The following is a 19,811-nucleotide window of genomic DNA, read 5'->3' on the forward strand; positions in this document are numbered from 1 at the left end:
CCTCTTTTCTCAGCTGAGCTATAATTAACTATGTAAACAAATGCATCACTAACCCATGTACCACAGAGGAGTACTGGCGTGGCTGACAATGCTGCTGTATTAGACTTCAGCTGCAATGCGATCTGGGTTGTATGGTGCTTTTCTAGGAGACCCCATCAGAAATGCTACAGTCAGGCTGTGGTTCTGTTTGCCTCTGGAGTCAGGGTTTTATCATATAGAAGAACCAAATGGTCCCTCATAACCCCTAACACCTTTTCATGTCGGGGGCTCGTGTGCAAAAGTCTCTCTCCACATTGCTGGTGGTGGGAGTACTGTCAGGAGTGCCCCAGTCATAGTACTGCTCTTGTTCTCTAGATACATAAACAGTCTGACAGGGTGAGCGGCAATCTGCAACTGTTTGCTAATGGCTCTGTAGCGTGTGGGAAAGAGTCATCGGTGAGTGACTGTAATACAGGGTGACTTGGATAGAATTATTGTTTGGTGTAATGAATGGCAGCTTGTTTTAAATGTGGGAAAAGGGAAGTTAATGCAGATAAGTGGGAAAAAGAATCCGGTACTGTATGAGTACAGTATTAGTGGTGTTCTGCATGACACAGACATCTTGGTTAAATATCTAGGCATTGTTGTTGTTGTGGTCTTCAGTCCTGAGACTGGTTTGATGCAGCTCTCCATACTACTCTATCCTGTGCAAGCTTCTTCATCTCCCAGTACTTACTGCAACCTACATCCTTCTGAATCTGCTTAGTGTATTCATCTCTTGGTCTCCCTCTACGATTTTTACCCTCCACGCTGCCCTCCAATGCTAAATTTGTGATCCCTTGATGCCTCAGAACATGTCCTACCAACCGGTTCCTTCTTCTTGTCAAGTTGTGCCACAAACTCCTCTTCTCCCCAATTCTATTCAATACCTCCTCATTAGTTGTGTCATCTACTCATCTAATCTTCAGCATTCTTCTGTAGCACCACATTTCGAAAGCTTCTATTCTCTTCTTGTCCAAACTATTTATCGTCCATGTCTCACTTCCATACATGGCTACACTCCATACAAATACTTCCTGACACTTAAATCTATACTCAATGTTAACAAATTTCTCTTCTTCAGAAACGCTTTTGTCGCCATTGCCAGTGTACATTTTATATCCTCTCTACTTCGACCATCATCAGTTATTTTACTCCCTAAATAGCAAAACTCCTTTACTATTTTAAGTGTCTCATTTCCTAATCTAATTCCCTCAGCATCACCCGATTTAATTTGACTACATTCCATTATCCTCGTTTTGCTTTTGTTGATGTTCATCTTATATCCTCCTTTCAAGACACTGTCCATTCTGTTCAGTTGCTCTTCCAAGTCCTTTGCTGTCTCTGACAGAATTACAATGTCATCGGCGAACCTCAAAGTTTTTATTTCTTCTCCATGGATTTTAATTCCAACTCCGAATTTTTCTTTTGTTTCCTTTATTCCTTGCTCAATATACAGATTGAATAACATCGGGGAGAGGCTACAATCCTGTCTCACTCCCTTCCCAACCACTGCTTCCCTTTCATGCCCCTCGACTCGTATAACTGCCATCTGGTTTCTGTACAAATTGTAAGTAGCCTTTCGCTCCCTGTATTTTACCCCTGCCACCTTCAGAATATGAAAGGGAGTATTCCAGTCAACATTGTCAAAAGCTTTCTCTAAGTCTACAAATGCTAGAAATGTAGGTTTGCCTTTGCTTAATCTTTCTTCTAAATAAGTCGTAAGGTCAGTATTGCCTCATGTGTTCCAACATTTCTACGGAATCCAAACTCATCTTCCCCGAGGTCGGCTTTTACCAGTTTTTCCATTCGTCTGTAAAGAATTTGCATTATTATTTTGCAGCTGTGACTTATTAAACTGATAGTTCGGTAATTTTCACATCTGTCAACATCTGCTTTCTTTGGGATTGGAATTATTATATTCTTCTTGAAGTCCGAGGGTATTTCGCCTCACTAGATGGTAGAGTTTTGTCAGGACTGGCTCTCCCAAGGTTGTCAGTAGTTCTAATGGCATATCTAGGCATAATGTTGCAAAATTATATAAAATGGAATGAACACATAAGGTCAGTTTTACGGAAGTCATATTGTCAGTTTATTGGGAGAATTCGAAAAAAGTCTAGATCATCTATAAAGAAGATTGCATACAGAACATTTGTCTGACCCATTTTTGAGCACTGCTCAAGTGTTTGGGATCCCCACCAGACTGGATTAGGAAGACACCGAAGCAATTTGGGAGTGTGATAGTAGATTTGTAGCCAATAGGTTTGGTCAGCACACAGGGCAGAAGACAGTCTCTTCAACAAAACACTATGAAGAAAGGTTCAAGAACTGACATTTGTGAGTCTGCAGAATGATTATACTTTTTTAATGTACATCTCACGTATGAGCGCGAACATGAGATAAATCGGGGCTCATATATTGGCAGCCGGCTGCAGTGGCTGAGCGGTTGTAGGCGCTTCTGTCTATGGGTAATGTCCTTAGGTTAGTTAGGTTTATGTAGTTCTAAGTCTAGGGGACTGATGACCTTAGATGTTAAGTCCCATAGTGCTTAGAGCCATTTTAACCATTTTCATATATTAGCATATTCAGTCATTTTTCATTTTCTATTTTTTCAAGTGGAACAGTTAGTGAATGACTGGTGGTAGTACAAGGTATTCTCCCCCATGCCCTGTATGGCAACTTGAAGCGTATGTATGTAGATGTAGATTTGAAATGCCTAGACCCCTGGAATTAAACATTAGGCGTTCACCACTTTCCATTCGTGGTGGCAGTATTATGGATGGTGCCAAGCTGCCCCCTTTCAATCCACTTATTTCTACTTATACCTAGTAGCAAATGAATATTGCCTTTTGATCTTAAAACAATACAAGCAACTCAAGCTCGCCAGCTATCTTTCCTCTGCCATAGATAACCGCTGTGTCTGCTCGAGTGTATCCTGCCTTGTTGAATTTATTATCTGGTTATTTGATTGCTTTAATTTTTTTTTTTCTTTTCTTTTTGTTGGAGACGAGTAGGGTACAAGACTATTTTATTCACCCTCATAAACAGAAAACTGCCTTCAGTTTTTAATGGTATCAAAGGGAAAATTCAGTTGAGGAAACTTAATGGCTTGTCACTACTTACCTTTGGGAAGCAAAACCAAAATTCTTAGTGCCCCGAGCAGAAAAACTTAAAGTTGAAAATACTAATCCCAGCTGTTGGGGGTTGTGTGATCATTTTTCAGAAAGGAAAAAAAGGGTTGATTAGAGGAGGCTGGAAAGGCAGTTTTTTTTTTTTGGGGGGGGGGGGGTCATGTCATACAGACCCCCCTCTTTCAGTCACTTTCCCCTTCTACAACAGGTTACTTTCTATCAACTTTGAATCTGAGTAAACTGGCCTCCTTTTCTGCTTTCCACAGCTAATCCCTCTGTCCACCTTGAAGAAGAAATTTGCATGTTTCCAAAGCTTAGATTAGTATTTGTAGATATGCAGTAATAGGAATTTACCCCTGAAAGTAGGTTTTGGTCAGTCATTCTGTATCCCTGTAATATCAAGCTTTTAATTGCTTCTTCTGTGAAATCTCTGTTTTATTTCCATGTTTGCTAGTGTCCTTATTTTAATCATCAGATGTACTTTCTCTTCTAACATGAATGTGAAAATATCAGGAACGAGTGAATCCATGACGGCTTTATATATATTTACTGTCCAGTCACATTAATGTGACCACCTAGCAAAAGCGTGAACAACCACCTTTTGCAGTGTGAGACATACACGAAGAGAGTCATTGAGGTTCTGGAAGGTGACCAAAAGGATGCGGGGCTGTGCTGACTCCAGTGCACTGCAGCCAGGTGCACTGTGTTTCTCAGTAGAGGATCCGTGGCACGATTTAGGTTGCCTTGATTAGATGTAATTCCAGGGCTTTTGTGGCCAGGGGAGTGCAGTAAACTCACCCTAGTGCTCTTGGAACCACGCATGTACAGTGTGACAATGTCCTGCTGCTAGATGCTGTCAAAAAAATACCACAAAAACATAACCCATACCATAAAGCTCCTTCCCGGTTGCAAGTTGTTTGCTTTCAGGTGTTTTACACCGTACACACTAACAGCTGTCTGTCTGATGGAACGTAAAATGTGATTCGTCTGAAAAGGCCACCTCTCACTATTCAGTGGATGTCCAGTTGCTGTATTGGTGTACAAATTCCAGCCTCTGTCACTGATGAACGGCAGTCGGCACAGATGTATTACGAATCGGGCACCTGCTGCAGAGGCCCGTATGCAGCAACATTGGCTGAACGGTTGTCGAGGAGACACTGTCGGTAGCCCCTCGGTTCATCTGGGCCATCTATTGTTTAACAGTTGCACACGTATTGACTCGTACACATGTCTGACGCTTTCGTTCACGCTTATCGTCTGTGGCCTGTGGTGCACCACAGTTGCCGTGGTGTTGGTTGTGGATAGAACCATTTTGCCATTTGTGGTATACTTTGACCATAGCGGCATGCAAACATTTTACAAACTGAGCTGTTTCAGAAATGTTTCTAGCCGTGGCCCGCAAGTCAATAATTGTGTCTTTTAGGATGTCAGATAAGTTACTCCATTTCCACATTATGACGATGACTGCACTGTTTTCTGCAACCCATCACTCCAAGGAACAGGCTTTATATAACCCCCCTTGCTTGTGCAGCCATCTGTGGTCTGTGAGTGGTTATTGCACATTGATGTCGAACATAGGCGGTGGTCACTTTAGTGTAACTGTATCGTGTATTACTTAGTTTCTACCGAGCAAGGATGTGCAGTGGTTAGCACACTGGATTCACATTTGGGAGGACGACGCTTCAAAACTGCAACTGGCTATCTCGATTTAGGTTTTCTGTGATTCCCCTAAATTGCTTCAGGTGAATGCGGGGATGGTTCCTTTGAAAGGGCATGGCCAATTTCCTTCCCATCCTTCACTGATCCGATAAGACTGATGAACTCACTGTTTGGTCCCCTCCCCCAAATCGACCGACCTACATAATTTCTGAGCCATTCACGTAGAGGGTAAAGATATTACACCACAGGTGTTCGATAAATTGTACAATGGTTGTGTAATTTTGATTAACTGACTGTAGAAATATCCTGACCAACCAAAACAATATGACTCTCTGCTTGATAGTGTATTAGTTGACCTTTCAAATGTAATACAGCAGTGATTGTGTGTGGATTTTACAAGATGATGTGTGTGGATTTTACAAGACATTAGCAGGTTTCCAGAGGTACATGGCACCAGATGTCTCCACAGAAACTAGGCAATTCCTATAAATTATGGGCCGTCTATATGTGGGTGCTATTGTAGAGCCTGATAGTTTCAGGTCAGATAAATTTGGTGGCTGAGATATCGACACGAGTTCACTGCCGTGCTCCTCAAACCGCTGTATTGCAATTGTGGTCTTGTGACACGGACATTTATCCTTCCTGAAGATTTAATCACTGTCGGGCATGAAAACGTAAATGAAGGTACTCGAGTTGTCTGCAGTAATTTTCAGCCGACCCATAGCTGTCACAGTGCCTCTAATACTACTGTTGGTCCCGTGGAAGCTCAGGTCATTGTTCCCCATAGCATAATACAACTGTTCACGTGCATGACGCATTTCTGGACACTGCCATCGACCTGGCGAAAAAAGAAATTTAATTCATCTGACCCGGTGAGATGTTTCCGTTGATCCACAGTCCAATCCTGATGATCCCGTACCCACTGCAATCGTATTTGACGATTCAGTTCAGTCGACATGGGAACATGTGAGGAGGGCCATCCACTGCAGATCCCCACATCGTATTTGACGATTCAGTTCAGTTAACATGGGAACATGTGAGGAGGGCCATCCACTGCAGATCCCCACATTTAACAATGTGTACTGAACAGTGTGCTCCAAAACACTTGCACCAGCTTCAACATTGTACTCTGTCATCATATCTGTCACAGATTATCACCTATCCTGCTTAACACTGGGGGGCAAGCTTCTGACCTCCATATTCTCTGATGAAACTTAGACATGTGACACCTTTCACATACTAGTGGTTTCATCATCCTTCAGCTACTTTCTGCAGATACTCACGACAGTAGCACGGGAACAGCTAACTAACTTCGCCATTTCCTGTACGCTCGTTCCTGGATGCCAGGTCGTAAGAAGCTGCCCTTGTCAGAGTTGCTGATGTCAGTGGATTCCCAGTTTGCAGCCCATGTCATCACTAGAGTGATTCCCCATTCATCTGTGCTGCACTTATTTACTTTCCTTACTTTGTCACATGCCCACAATGCCACCAGCCAGCATTTTGATCCTTGGGGGAAGGAAGGGCAGTGGTTACAATGTTTAGGATCATTGGTGTATTTTGCTTATGTTGAGTCCAGCCTTATCATCTAATCACTGATCTTAGTTTTCCGTCATAAATGTAAGGTATTTTAAATTTTTTTACAGTTTTTCTCTTTTCATAAACATTATATTTCTGGATGTGCTGTGAATGAAAGTTGACACCAAGTTTCGGTGGTGAGCATAATGCCATCTTTTTTGACATTAAGGGTGTGATCCAGACCCCCAGGACATACTGACAACACTGTCTACACGGTGGATGTTCTCGAAAGATGGAGAAAAATAGTCCTTCGGGTGAGACGGATGCTACCTGGATGCTCCATTGCGACAACACTCCTGGCCACATCACTCCATGGTTTCCCGGTGAAGTGTGAGTTCACAATGCTGCTGCAACGCCCTTACAGTCCCTATGTGGCTCCAGCAGTCCTCTTTTTGTTTCTGAGGATCACGACCACCCTCATAGGACACTGTTTTGATGGCACTGATGTGATCTAACTTGCTGTGCCAACTACTCCAAATGAGGTTTCCATTGAGGCACTCCAGGGCACATACTGTGCCTAGCAAAACCTGCTAGAAAAAAAATATGTAGATGCACAAGGGGTACTTTGTAATTTATTTTATCCCCCCCCCCCCCCCCCCCCTCCGAACACACTCAGTATTGTTGACCACAGACTGTTGATGGATACGGATACACTGAATGCTTTTGACACGATGTACACTGCAGTCTCGGAGCATTCACTCCTCGGACTCTAAGGTATCGCTGACTTTGCATTGCTACGTACACCTGAGGCAATTCTCTCGTTTTCTAATTATGCGTTTGTTTACCGACACTAGCATTACGTAATTCTCTTGCTCAATAACTGTGCAGTTTAAAACATTTTCATGGTAGAAGGAAAAATTTGAGCACTTTGATCTGGATGATGATAAAGTGCTAAAATTTGTTTCCATTCCAAGAATTCTGCAAATATCAGACATCAGCAGCTCTCTGTAAAGCATTTTGTGGTTGAAACTCCCTGGCAAATTAAAACTGCTTGCAAGAATAGCACATAGATTTAGAACCTTGCCTAGCTGTCTGTGACAACTAGTGACCCACCCTGACAGCTTCACTTCTGCCAGTATCTTTCTCCCACCTCCTACAGTTCACAGAGGCTTTCGAGCACACCTCAATGGACTGGCACTTCTGAGAAAGGAAAAAGAAATGGCAGAGCCACAGCCAAGAGAATTGCCATAGAGTGATTTGAATCTTCCTGGCAGATTAAAACTGTGTGCCAGACTGTGATTCGGAAACCAGTTTTGGGGCCAAATGGCAGTCTGACTCACAGTGTTGTTCACTGTGATTGTTTTGGTTGTCGAGGTGTTACGGTGTGGGAAGGTGTACTGTTGCACGGGAGTGATGACCTCCTAGTCTTTGAACACAGTACACTCACAGTCAATGTTATTGTCACACTGCACACTGTACTCCTTCCTCATATGACACAGCGTAAGAAAGTGGTTCCCCAACTGCAGTGCTCTGTACTGCAATACTGCCTGTCAGTGAGGTCGGTGCCACTGTACGTCACGGATGTGTGGAGCTGCTTGTTCACATCCTCCAGGAGAGGTGGCAGCCCACAATACGTGCCTAGTATGCATAGCAGTATAGTCGCAGGCAGATACTATACTGTATAACACATCCAAGTATGTCTGCTTGTCTGTAGAAGTTGTGTGATTCCAGTAATGTAGGAAATGATGAGAGTGTTACTTACCGTAAAGAAGACAGTAAAATTGCAGACAGGCACAATTAAAAGACACATACACAAACCTTTCGGCCACAGCCTCATCAGCAAAAGAGAAATTCACACCATTTGTACATACGAGCGAGCACACCTCGAGCACACACGACTGCTAACTCCTGCAGCTGGGGCCAGAATGCAGTTGTCACACAGGTTGCAAGCAGTGGTCTGGAGGGGGAGAGGAAGAGGGAGGGATAGTAGTGTTCAGGTGGGAGGGGAGGAGGGGGAGAGGAGCTGCCTGGCAATGTGTGCAGGGACTAGAATGCTGACTGGTGCAATATCAGGAGGTAATTGGGCAGTAATGCCGTGCAACGAGAGTCACATTCGCTACCGATACGTGTGGACAGTACGAAGATTTTATCGACTGTGTGCAATTTATCGGTAGGATTTTTATCTAGAGACGTATATGTGGAGAGCACCTTTTATCCTTTGACTTCGTATAATGTTACTTGGCAATTTCATAACATGTTCCATAAGATCAGATGATGGCAGCATAAGACTGTCAAAACTGATTATCTTGGAACTAAAATGTAGCTGCAGTTATTTTCTGCTAACTTACATTCTCCATACGTGCATAACATTTTTGTCTTCTCTTTATCACTGTACATTGCACTCACACACACATTCAGCTGAATGTTTATATTTGCTTAGTGTCAACTCTAACAAGTGGACGAGTTCACTGTTGAAAAAACGTATTGTTATTCGTACCTTTGTAACAAATAAAGTTACAAGAAACTCAGTCATACCATTTAATGTCCCACTGTAGCTAAATAACATTTTTTGATACATTTTTTAATTACAATTCTGAACAAAAAGATATTTGGGATGGTCAAGATAAGTGGGGCATCCAATACGATAGCAACATTTTACATTTCTGTACATTTCTAATAAACTGAATCCAGTGCCCCAGTGTGCTAGACGGATTACCTCGTGACCATCCTCCATCCCTCACTCCCTTCTTCAAGTTCCCTTCAAAAAATTTACGGCCGGACCGGAGCTGCAGATGTGATCGGGCGAGGGGTGTGTCGCAGGCTGTACCGCGAGCGCGTCACGCAGGTGGACACGAAGCTGTCGGAGGTGCGCAGCGGGCGTGCCCAGGAGTACCTGCAGCCGTTGGAACAGCTACAGCAGAACATGCGTGTGCGCACCGAGGTGGCGGGCATCCTGCGCGAGCTGCGCCTCGCCAACATCCAGAACAAGTTCGACGCCGAGGAGCTCGCCGCACAGCAAAACCTCGAGGTGCGACACAAAGCCTTCCTCTCTCTCTCTCTCTCTCTCTCTCTCTCTCTCTCTCTCTCACTCTCTGTCTCTCTTTCTTCCTTCCTTCCTTCTTTCCTTCCTTCTTCTTCTTCTTCTTCTTCTTCATCTTCTCTGACGGATTTGATATTTGATGCAGCCCACCAAAGCTTCATCTCCTTCGCCAACCTCTTCACACACCCATCATCTACAGTTGTTTCTTGTATAAATTCTAGTCCCCCGCCCCCTATAATTTTTACCATCTACTACTCTCTCTAGTACCACAGAAGTGATTCCCTGATGTCTTAAAATATGTCCCTCTCATTTTCAGCGTTTTCCTTATGTTCCTCCTCATTTCTTATTTTATCAGTCCAACTTCTTTATAACATCCTTCTGTATCTGAAAGGCTCCAATTCTCTTTTTTCTGGTTTTGCCGCATTTTATAAATCGCTTCTGTACGGTTCTTTGGTCTGGATGTAGACCCTCAGAAATGTCTTCCTTAAATTGCGGCAAATATTTGATACTGGCAGACTTCTTTTGGCCAGGACTGCTCTCTTTTTTTGTTCTGATCTGTTTCTTATGTTCTCTTTTCTTACTCAATCATTTGTTACTTTGCTTCCGTAGTAAGAGGATTCCTTCACTTCCTCTACATCTTGATCCCCCAAGTTTTGTGTTAAATTTATCATTAATTTCGTTTCTGCTATTCTTCAGTTTAGTCTTTCTTCCGTTTACTCTCCATCCATATATTGTACTCATTACACTGTGCATTCCATTCAACATGTCATGTAATTGTTCATCACTTTCACTGAGGATAGTGTCTGCTCCCAGTACCTGAGTGGCCACCGTGACAAAATGTCAATCCTAAGGGCCCGCGTTTGATTCCCGGCTGAGTCGGAGATTTTCTCCGCTCAGCAACTGGGTGTCGCGTTGTCCTAATCATCATCATTTCATCCCCATCCACACAAAAGTTGCCGAAGTGGCGTCAAATCGAAAGCCTTGCACCCAGCGAATGGTCTACCCAATGGGAGGCCCTAGTCACACGACATTTACTGAGGATCACAGTGTCATCATCAGATCTTATCACTGATACTCTTTCTTGCTGAGTTTTAATCCCACTATCTTTTATTTTCATCATTGCTTACTCTGTACACACATGGAACAGTAAGAGGAAAGACTGTTCTCTGTCTTACGCACTTTTTAATCTGAGTTCTCAGTTCTCTATCTTGCATTCTTATTTTACCCTTACAGTTCTTGTACAATCTGCATAGTAACAATTCCCATTATAGCGTACACCTAAGTTACTGAGAATTGCTTTCCTTTGCCAGAGCATTAACCGGCCATGTGACAACTTGTCTATAAAACTTGGAATATCAGGAAAACTTATGGAAATCAAATTTACTGGAAATCCTAAGGAATTCTTAAAAACTCCAGGAAGTTTCATATGCTCTGGGAGGAGTTGAACTCTTCATTGGCGGAAGAAAATTTTCTGAGTCATTTTGTTACAAATCACTCTTGAGTTTCTCCTTCAGAATACAATACATGATGTCAGGACATTCAAACAACACAAAAACAAATGTAACTTTATAAAGAATGAATGCCATTTGCAAAAACAAAGTGTATATCTGGCAGCAAAAATTCTAGGAAGTAAATACAGGAAAGCAAAGAGTGTTTCACAGCTCAAAATGATTCAGGAGATTGATCTGTTTTAACTTAACACTCATTTTAAACTGAAATAGATACAAGAAATCAAAAAGGGAGCACAAAAAGTACTGGAAAAATTTCAGATTCAAAATATATTGAAGGAGGAATGTACCGACTTAGAGCAAATAAAGAAATAGAAAAATATAACAATATATATTTGGATATGAAAAAAATCAGTCCAAAATTCTAGGGGAATAAGGCAACTCGATGATGAATTTTAAGCAGAAAATTGAAAAATTGGCAGTTGGCATAGCAGAAAAACTCAAGAAGACCAGAAGAACTTGCTCATAAGAGTCCATTCTGATGGAATGAAATTGACATGGACATAAAGAAAAAAGCTGAAACAGAACTCTGAAAATGGCCTTTGTTGAACATTGTATGGTCCAGTAGGGCAGAAACATTAAAAAGTGAATAATAACATAAAAAATCTATGTACTCATTCTCACAAATCTGAATTCTCAAATCTTCTCAGATCTGTAATCTGCTCTCTGCACTTCATTAAGCTTTAGATGATACAGGAAATAATGGAGATCAATGTTCCTATTAGTTTTTTTGAATGTCTAAGTTATTACTGATTGAGAATATTGATATCTTCCAACTCAGGACTGCTGCTTTTTGATTTACTGTTATCATAAAATCATGTATATTAAATAAGTTTCTGACTACTACTTCTTTGCAGTTGTTCTTGTGCTGGAATCTGGAAACTTTGATACGGTTGTAGTTTTCTACTAAATAATTGAAAATACTTCTTCTAATAATATCTGTATTGCATCTTCCATAACAATTTGTGGAGATAAAAGAACACTGCATATTTTAGTGCATAAATTCAATGACATAGCATGATCTCTGTCTGACGGCAATGAATGACAGTTCTATGCAATTTGACAGATTTGACTGATGGTTTTGCAAGTGTCGAAGGACTTTCCTGGCTCCATAGTGACAGGAATGACATATTTACAACCTTACCTCACAGAATAAATGACACTTAGTGCAGTGACACCACACTCATTCCCCTTCAACAAAAAAATTCAAAACTCAACAGTCAGCTCGAAAAGTCTGGCAACTGTTTTCTGGGACAAATAAGGGGTTCTGCTTGTCGGATTCTTGCCGAGGAGCAAAGCAGTCAGCTTTGCATGATATTGTGAGACCCTAAAGAAACTCCACAGATCCATGCAAAGCAAACATGGAATGCTGACACAGGGAGTCTGCCTCTTTCATGACAATGCCAGACTGCACTCAACTCAAGCAGTGCAAGAGTTATTGACCTCATTGTGTTGGAATCTTTTAAACCACATATCTTACAGTACAAATCACATGCCTATTGACTATCATGTATTTCCTAAATTGAAGAAATTTGTGGGTGGAAAACACTTTTCTGACAATGAGGAGATGAAAACCGAAGTGGAGATGGAGTTTAAGGATTTGTTGGGAGACATCTACAATGGAGATTGATAAAATGCATTGAAGTAAAAGGTGATTATGTGACAAAATGATGTAATATCTATGCTGTTGTTCCTGTATGTTTCATTGAAATATGTGTAATTGTGTTTTTGTAAAAAGCTTTCTACACTGCTGGCCACCGTAAATGCAACACCCTGAAGGAAGCATCCGAATCAAGTGAAATTTACACCATGGGTTTGCAGCGATGAGATATGCAACTGATTAGAATTTCAGTGCAGACGCACATCACGCGCGCCTGTGGCGCCACCTCATAGCGCCATTTAAGGCTTGGCGATTTCGACGAGTGTACGTTCGCCACGTGTGTTTACCTTGTGGTTGTTTCACAAGACGATCAGTTATGCCTCGTAGACAACAGCGAACATGGTTTGATCAAGTATCCAAGTTCGACAGAGGAAGGATAGTGGCTTACCGAGATTGTGGATTATCATACAGAGAAATCGCTAGTCGTGTTGGACGAAATCAAACAACTGTAATGCGGATATGTTACCGTTGGATGCAGGAGGGTACGACGGACCGACGTGGTCGATCGCATTCACCTCGGTGCACCACTGCACGTGCTGATAGGCAAATTGTGCGCATTGCAGTGACGGATCGCTCAGTGACATCCCGAACCATAGCACAGCACATTGCGTCTGTAACGCATCATCCAGTGTCTGCGCGTACCATTGGACGCCGTTTACAGCAGAGTGGTCTGTCCGCAAGACGTCCATTGCTTCGTCTACCATTGACGCAGAACCACAGACGTCTCCGTCGCCAATGGTGTGATGACAGACTGATGTGGACGGCAGAATGGAATGATGTTGTCTTTACTGACGAGGCACGCTTCTGTCTGCAGCACCACGATGGTCGGATTCGAGTGTGGAGACACCGTGGAGAGAGAATGCTGGACAGCTGCATTATGCACCGCCACACTGGTCTTGCACCGGGTATTATGGTATGGGGCGGTATTGGATATTACTCTCGCACGCCTCTGGTACGCATTGCCGATACTTTGAATAGCCGGTGCTACATATCCGAGGTGCTGGAGCCAGTTGTCCTTCCTTACCTTCAGGGCTCGGCCACAGCCATATTTCAACAGGATAATGCGCGACCACACGTGGCACGCATTGTCCAAAGGTTCTTCGTCAATAACCAGATTGAATTGCTTCCCTGGCCGTCTCGCTCTCCGGATCTTTCGCCGATAGAAAACAAGTGGTCCATGGTTGCTCAACGAGTGACCCAGATTACATCCCCAGCTGCCACACCAGATGATCTTTGGCAACGTGTGGAAGCTGCTTGGGCTGCTGTACCCCAGGAACACATCCAACGTCTCTTTGACTCAATGCCGAGACGTGTGGCAGCAGTGATCTCCAACAATGGCGGCTACTCTGGCTACTGATTTTGGCAGGAACCACATGTCACAGACGTCTGTAAACGTAATCAGTTGATACTTGGTCAACATGTTATCTACAAAAAAAATTTTGTTGTGCTACCTCTTGTCTTTCTTGGTGTTGCATTTACGGTGGCCAGCAGTGTAGATATCCCTCATAGTATGACTTTTCTCAGTGTAAATGAAGTTTATAAAGTTATTTGCAGCAACTGTGTTACAAAGTATTTTGATAGAATATTATTTCTTAAATGACAAAATAATTTTTTGTATGTATCTTGTTTTCAGTATTAGCTGAGCTTGTAGTTATAAAAGTGCAGACAAATAATAATGCAAATAATGAAGCATTTATGGCGACCAACAGAAATTCCAGAAACCTAGGTTACACAAAACTCTGCACTCCTCACTCTTGATATTTTAATAATCATAAATTGAGGCGATAAAGTGGATTCATTGTTTCTAGACTTTCAAACTGCCTTTGATTTCATGCTGCAACAGTGTCTATTTAAGAAAGTGCCTTCTTATGAGTCATCTAGCCAGATTTAAACTTCCAAAGAATGAACTTTCCAGAAAGCTAGACAGATCAAGGCATGTACAGAGAAACAAATCAAGGATTGTACAGACACATCCAAACAAATTGAACCCATACTCTGCAAACCACTGTGAAGTGCATGGCAGAGGGTACTTCCCTTTGTACTAGGTATTAGGGCTTTATCATGTTCCATTCATATATGGAGTGCAGGAAGAAGGATAACTTAATAAATGCCTCTTTGTGAACTTAAATGAATCATACTTACATAATGTACCTAATAGATATTTGCCCATCCACTCATTACTCACGCACACTAAGGTGACAATTCCCTGTAAGAGTTCGGGCAACCTGTGCGCATTCGCACAGACCAAGGTCAGTGGCTGGGTAGCCTTAACTACATGTATATGAAGATAGTAACTGTTCTTGAAAGAACAGATGCCACTGATGACCATGCAGCTTCTCTAGAATAAATGGTAATTTATTGAAACCCTCACCTGCCGACAGGTGTTGTTGATATACCTCGATGGGGACAGCTGAAAATGTTTCTTTGTATATGTTCCCCTTTAGCCCTATGCAGTACAGATCCTACATGCTTGAGCACTGTTCTAAGATGGGTCACCTAAGTGTTTAGTAAGCAGTCTCCTTTGTACATTGACTGCATTTTCTAGTATTCTAGCAATGAAATGAAGTGAGACCCATACCTTACCTTTGATTTGAGCCCGTGTGATCTTTATGTTTCATAGCTCTACAAATTGCTACACCAATGTATTGATATGAGTTGAGTAGTTCCAGTTGTGCCTCTGATATTTTAGTCATGGGTTAAAACTTTTTTTGTTTTGTTTTGTGAACTGTAAAATTTTACATTTCTGAACATTCAAAGCAAATTGCCAGTCATTTCACAGCTTTGTAACATTATCACAATCTGACAGAATTTCATTACAGCCTTTTTCAGACAATACTTCATTATAGATAACTGCATCACCTGCAAACAGTTTGAGATTACTATTAGTATTGTCTGCAAAGTAATTAATGTATAATATCAATAGCAAAGGTCACAACACCCCCCCCCCCCTCCCTCTCCATGTTTTTAACCGCCACCCTGCACTGGAAAACTGCATTTATTATAAACAGATGCGTGCAAAGTGTCGTCGAGTTCTTCGGAATAGCAAAAGAGCTAGTTGGATTTTGTTCACTAGTTCTTTTAACAGTTCCACACCTTCCTCTGTTGTGTGGGCCAACCTCCAATGGTTGTCTCGAACCAAGATCGATTCCCCCATTTCCGGCCTGACAGTAAGTGCCGCTGTCGTCGTGGATCCTGTTGCTATCTCCAACACCTTGGGCCGCCATTTTGCGGATGTTTTGAGCTCTTCCCACTATCACCCTACCTTTATTCATAGGAAACAAGTGGAGGAGGCTTGAGCGATAGCCTTCTCTTCTCGGAATCGTGAGTGCTACAATGCCACCTTCACTGTAAGAGAGCTAGATCATGCTCTCAGTTCGTCCCAGTCCTCCGGACCAGGGCCAGATGCTATACACATTCAGATGTTGCAGCACCTCTCTCTTGTGGGCAAGCTCTTTCTGCTTAACACATACAACCGCATCTGGGCTGAGGGCACATGATGCTGCCGTGAAGCCACAGTCATACACATACCTAAGCCCGGTAAGGACAAAAGCCTTCCTTCTAACTACCGCCCCATCTCTCTTACCAGCTGCGTTTGAAGGTGATGGAATGTATGATTCATGCCCGGCTGGTGAGGTAGATTGAATCTCACCATTTACTCACAAATGCACAGTGTGGATTTGTAGCACAGCGTTCTGCAGTTGACCATCTCATTACTTTGTCCACCCATGTCATGAATGGTTTTCTGCGGAAATCCCAGACTGTGGCCATCTTTTTCGATTTGGAGAAGGCCTACGACACCTGCTGGAGAACTGGTATCATCCGTTCTCTTTACACGTGGGGCTTCCATGGGTGTGTGCCCTGTTTTCTTTGGGCATTTTTACATGACTGAGTTTTCAAGGTGCTGCTTTGTCGGACACCTTTATCCACAAAAATGGTGTGCCTCAGGATTCCGCCCTGAGTGTCATCCTCTTTGCTATCACCATTAACCCTATCGTGGCCTGTCTCCCGCCGGGTGACTCCGGCTCCCTTTTTGTTGATGATTTTGCCATCTATTGCAGTTCTCCACAGACCTGTCTCACTGAGCAGCGTCTTCAGCACTGTCTTGATTGTCTTCAGTCCTGGAGCTTCGCCAATGGCTTTCACTTTTGCACTGACAAAACCGTCTGTATGAATTTCTGGCGGCGCAAATGGTTTCCCCCGCCAGCTCTCCATCTTGGGCCTCTTGCCCTTCCGTTCATTGACACTACGAAATTCCTAGGGCTCATGCTCGATAGGAAACACTCTTGGTCCTCCCATGTCTCTTATCTGGCAGCCCACTGTACACAGTCTCTCAATGTCCTACGTGTCTTCAATGGTACTTCTTGGGGTGCCGATCGAACCACCCTCCTCCGAAACTCGACTATGGGCACTTTGTTTATGCATCTCCATGCCCATCCCTTTTACGCCGCCTCAACACTATCCATCATCATGGCATCCGTTTGGCGACGGGTGCCTTTTACACGAGCCCAGTTGAGAGTCTGTATGCTGATGCTGCTGAACTACCACTGTCCTACCGCCGTGACTTTCTCCTCAGCAGGTATGCATGCCGTTTGTCTGCTATGCGTGGCCACCCTTCCTGTGCCCCCTTCTTTGATGATTCCTTTGATCTTTTCGCCATTTGCTATGGCGGCTTAACTTCACGCTGCATGCAGCTATCCCCGTGGGTGTGCACCCTTCACCACCTGGGCTTCATGAAGTGGCCCATGTTAACCTCGGCCTTCGTTCCCTTCCTAAGGACACTACTCCAGCCTCGGTCTGTAGCTTTCAGTTTCATGACCTTTGCATGGATTTTAGCGGTAGTACCTTTGTATACACTAATGGCTCTCAGACTGACTGTGGGGTTGGGTGTGCGTTCATCATTGGCACCCGTGTATTTCGATATTGGATTCCGGCCCACTCCTCAGTATTTACAGCTGAGCTGTGGAGTACATCCGGCGACACAGCCTTCCCAATTGTGTCCGCTGCTCAGACTCATTCAGCGCCCTCCACAGTCTCTTTGACTGTATACTGCTCGTCCCTTAGTGCTGCGGGCACAGGAAAACTGTCACTTGCTCACTCTTGGTGGAGCCAATGTCATGTTTCTGTGGGTCCCTGGTCATGTCGGTTTGCCAGGAAATCAGGCTTCTGACACTGCTGCTAAGGCTGCAGTCCTCTTACCTCAGCCCGCGAGTACCTCCAGCGCCTTGGACGACCTCCTTTCGCACCTCCTGCCAAGAGGAGATTATTTTAACTCGGCTGCGTATTGGGCACTGCCTTTTTAGCCATCATCATTTGCTCAGTGGCACTGCCCCACCACTTTGCACGCATTGTGCCCAAATTTTAACTGTCCGCCACTACCTGCTGGAATGCCCTTTTTTTACTAACTTACGTTCCATCTTGGGTTTGCCATCTGATTTATCATCTGTTTTAGCAAATGACATGCGGGCTGTTGCCCGTGTTTTACTTTTTATATGCTGAAACAATATGGTGAAGGCCATTTAATTTTTAGTTTTGAATCTCCATTTTTGTATCGTGTTTTTTTTTAGTCCTTTTCCCATGTACCTTGTTTAGATGTCTCCTATTCATTCCATTGGGATTGACACATAGTCATTTCCCTTGTCTCTGTGTTTGTGTTCTATAGTTTTGACTTGGGCATGTATGACCACAGTTGTTTTTTGTGCCCTAAAATAAAACAAACAACACACCTCCCTGGATGCACCTGAAGTTTCTTCTACATTTATTGATGGCTCTCCATCCAACATAAGTTGCTGTACCCTCTCAGTGACGAAATCCTCAATCCATTCACAGATTTCACCAAGATCATTATGTTTTTTTATACAAGTTTGTTCATTCGTAGGATATGATAAACAAAAAAAAATTTATGCTTCCTGCCCATTGCCCCAAACTGTATGCACAGTGACCTCAATAAATGGGAATGAAAATTTATAATAAATTAGAACCCAAGTTAATGCAAGTCATGTAGGTTGAACTGGAAATTTGAGATGGATACAAATATCTTTTTAGTGTTGTTATTTATAAGCATAAAAACCATGGTAATCGTATTATAAATTTTTGACATGTCTCCCATATGCAAACTAATTGGATTGTAAATGTACTTCATGAGATGAATAAGCCACAATTCCACACATAAAGGTTTTGGACATATGTTCTCAAAGCAATTTTAGCTGAAATGTGAGTTTACTTGGCACACAGAGGAAATACCTGTATGCATTACTAGAATTTCATCCGATCTTGTGAGAGATCCTTCAAAAATACTATCCTCTGGTATTGCCCTCTGGACAGCCAAACGTATTTCATTCAGCATATCTCTATCTATAGTCCTATGCTTTGTTTTACAGTTATGCAGTAATCTCTTTTTTTTTTTTAGAAGTTTCTTTGCTGTGACTGTATACTATGGAAAGTTCCTCCTATCATGGACTATTTTACTGGGTACCTATCTTTCCAGCGCATGGTCAGCTATTCTTTTAAACTTGAACCATAGCTCTCCTTTTTGCTCCTCTCCAGAGCTAAATGTTTCAAATTCCTCATTGAGATACAACATATGGAAATGTGACACTTTGCTGAAGGTATAAACATATACACTCGTAATTCCTACACACTATCTGTTCATTTACAAAGAGAAGAAAATTACAGTGTTGCACTGTGTACTATCCCTTACGCATTGTATGACTCTTTGTGCAGCAGAATTGTAGATTTAGATATTTGGATTATTTGGCCCCATAAAGTTGTACATTTTGTGGATTACATTTTAAGTGTGAGATCTTGCAGGCTGTTGTTCAAATGTCTTGGAATTTTAACTCTTCAATTTCTGCACATATACTCTGCAGTAGCCATCAGAAAGATCGCGGGAGGCACACATCGGCACGGCGCGTCACGGACGGTAGTTGCCGCAAGTAGAGTCCCGTCCACCAGAGGGCACGCGAGAATTCGGACGCGGCCTCTGTCGGCGGAACAACAACAACAACTCAGGCAGCACGGGCCGTGCCCAGTGAGTTAACATCAGGCATGCCTAGGACACAGTCCCGGTCTACGCTAAGTGAAGTGCGACGTAAAACGTGAACAGTGTTACTACACAATTGGCAACAAGTAGGGTCGTTCTTTCGCGTGTTGCGTCGTTGTTCCGGTTTCGCAGCTTATCCACGGCATGGAGGATTTAGTGCGGGTTTTGGTTGAGCAGCACACGGAGCTCATGGCCACCATGAAAGAAGTGCTTCCGGCGTTGCTCTCCACGCAGTCTGCTC

General features: G+C 43.0%; 1 protein-coding gene across 2 annotated transcripts in view; it reads left to right on the forward strand.

The window, feature by feature from the left end:
- The window catches only part of LOC126210070 (breast cancer metastasis-suppressor 1-like protein-A), an 88,804-nt gene that overhangs the window by 27,146 nt on the left and 41,847 nt on the right, over positions 1–19,811 (forward strand). For both annotated transcript variants that reach the window (XM_049939191.1, XM_049939192.1), the window contains exon 4: positions 9,144–9,351. In XM_049939191.1, the coding sequence (XP_049795148.1) occupies positions 9,144–9,351 (208 nt within the window). The remainder of the gene's footprint in view (positions 1–9,143; positions 9,352–19,811) is intronic.

Source organism: Schistocerca nitens, chromosome 10, assembly GCF_023898315.1.
Source record: "Schistocerca nitens isolate TAMUIC-IGC-003100 chromosome 10, iqSchNite1.1, whole genome shotgun sequence".
Taxonomy (NCBI): domain Eukaryota; kingdom Metazoa; phylum Arthropoda; class Insecta; order Orthoptera; family Acrididae; genus Schistocerca; species Schistocerca nitens.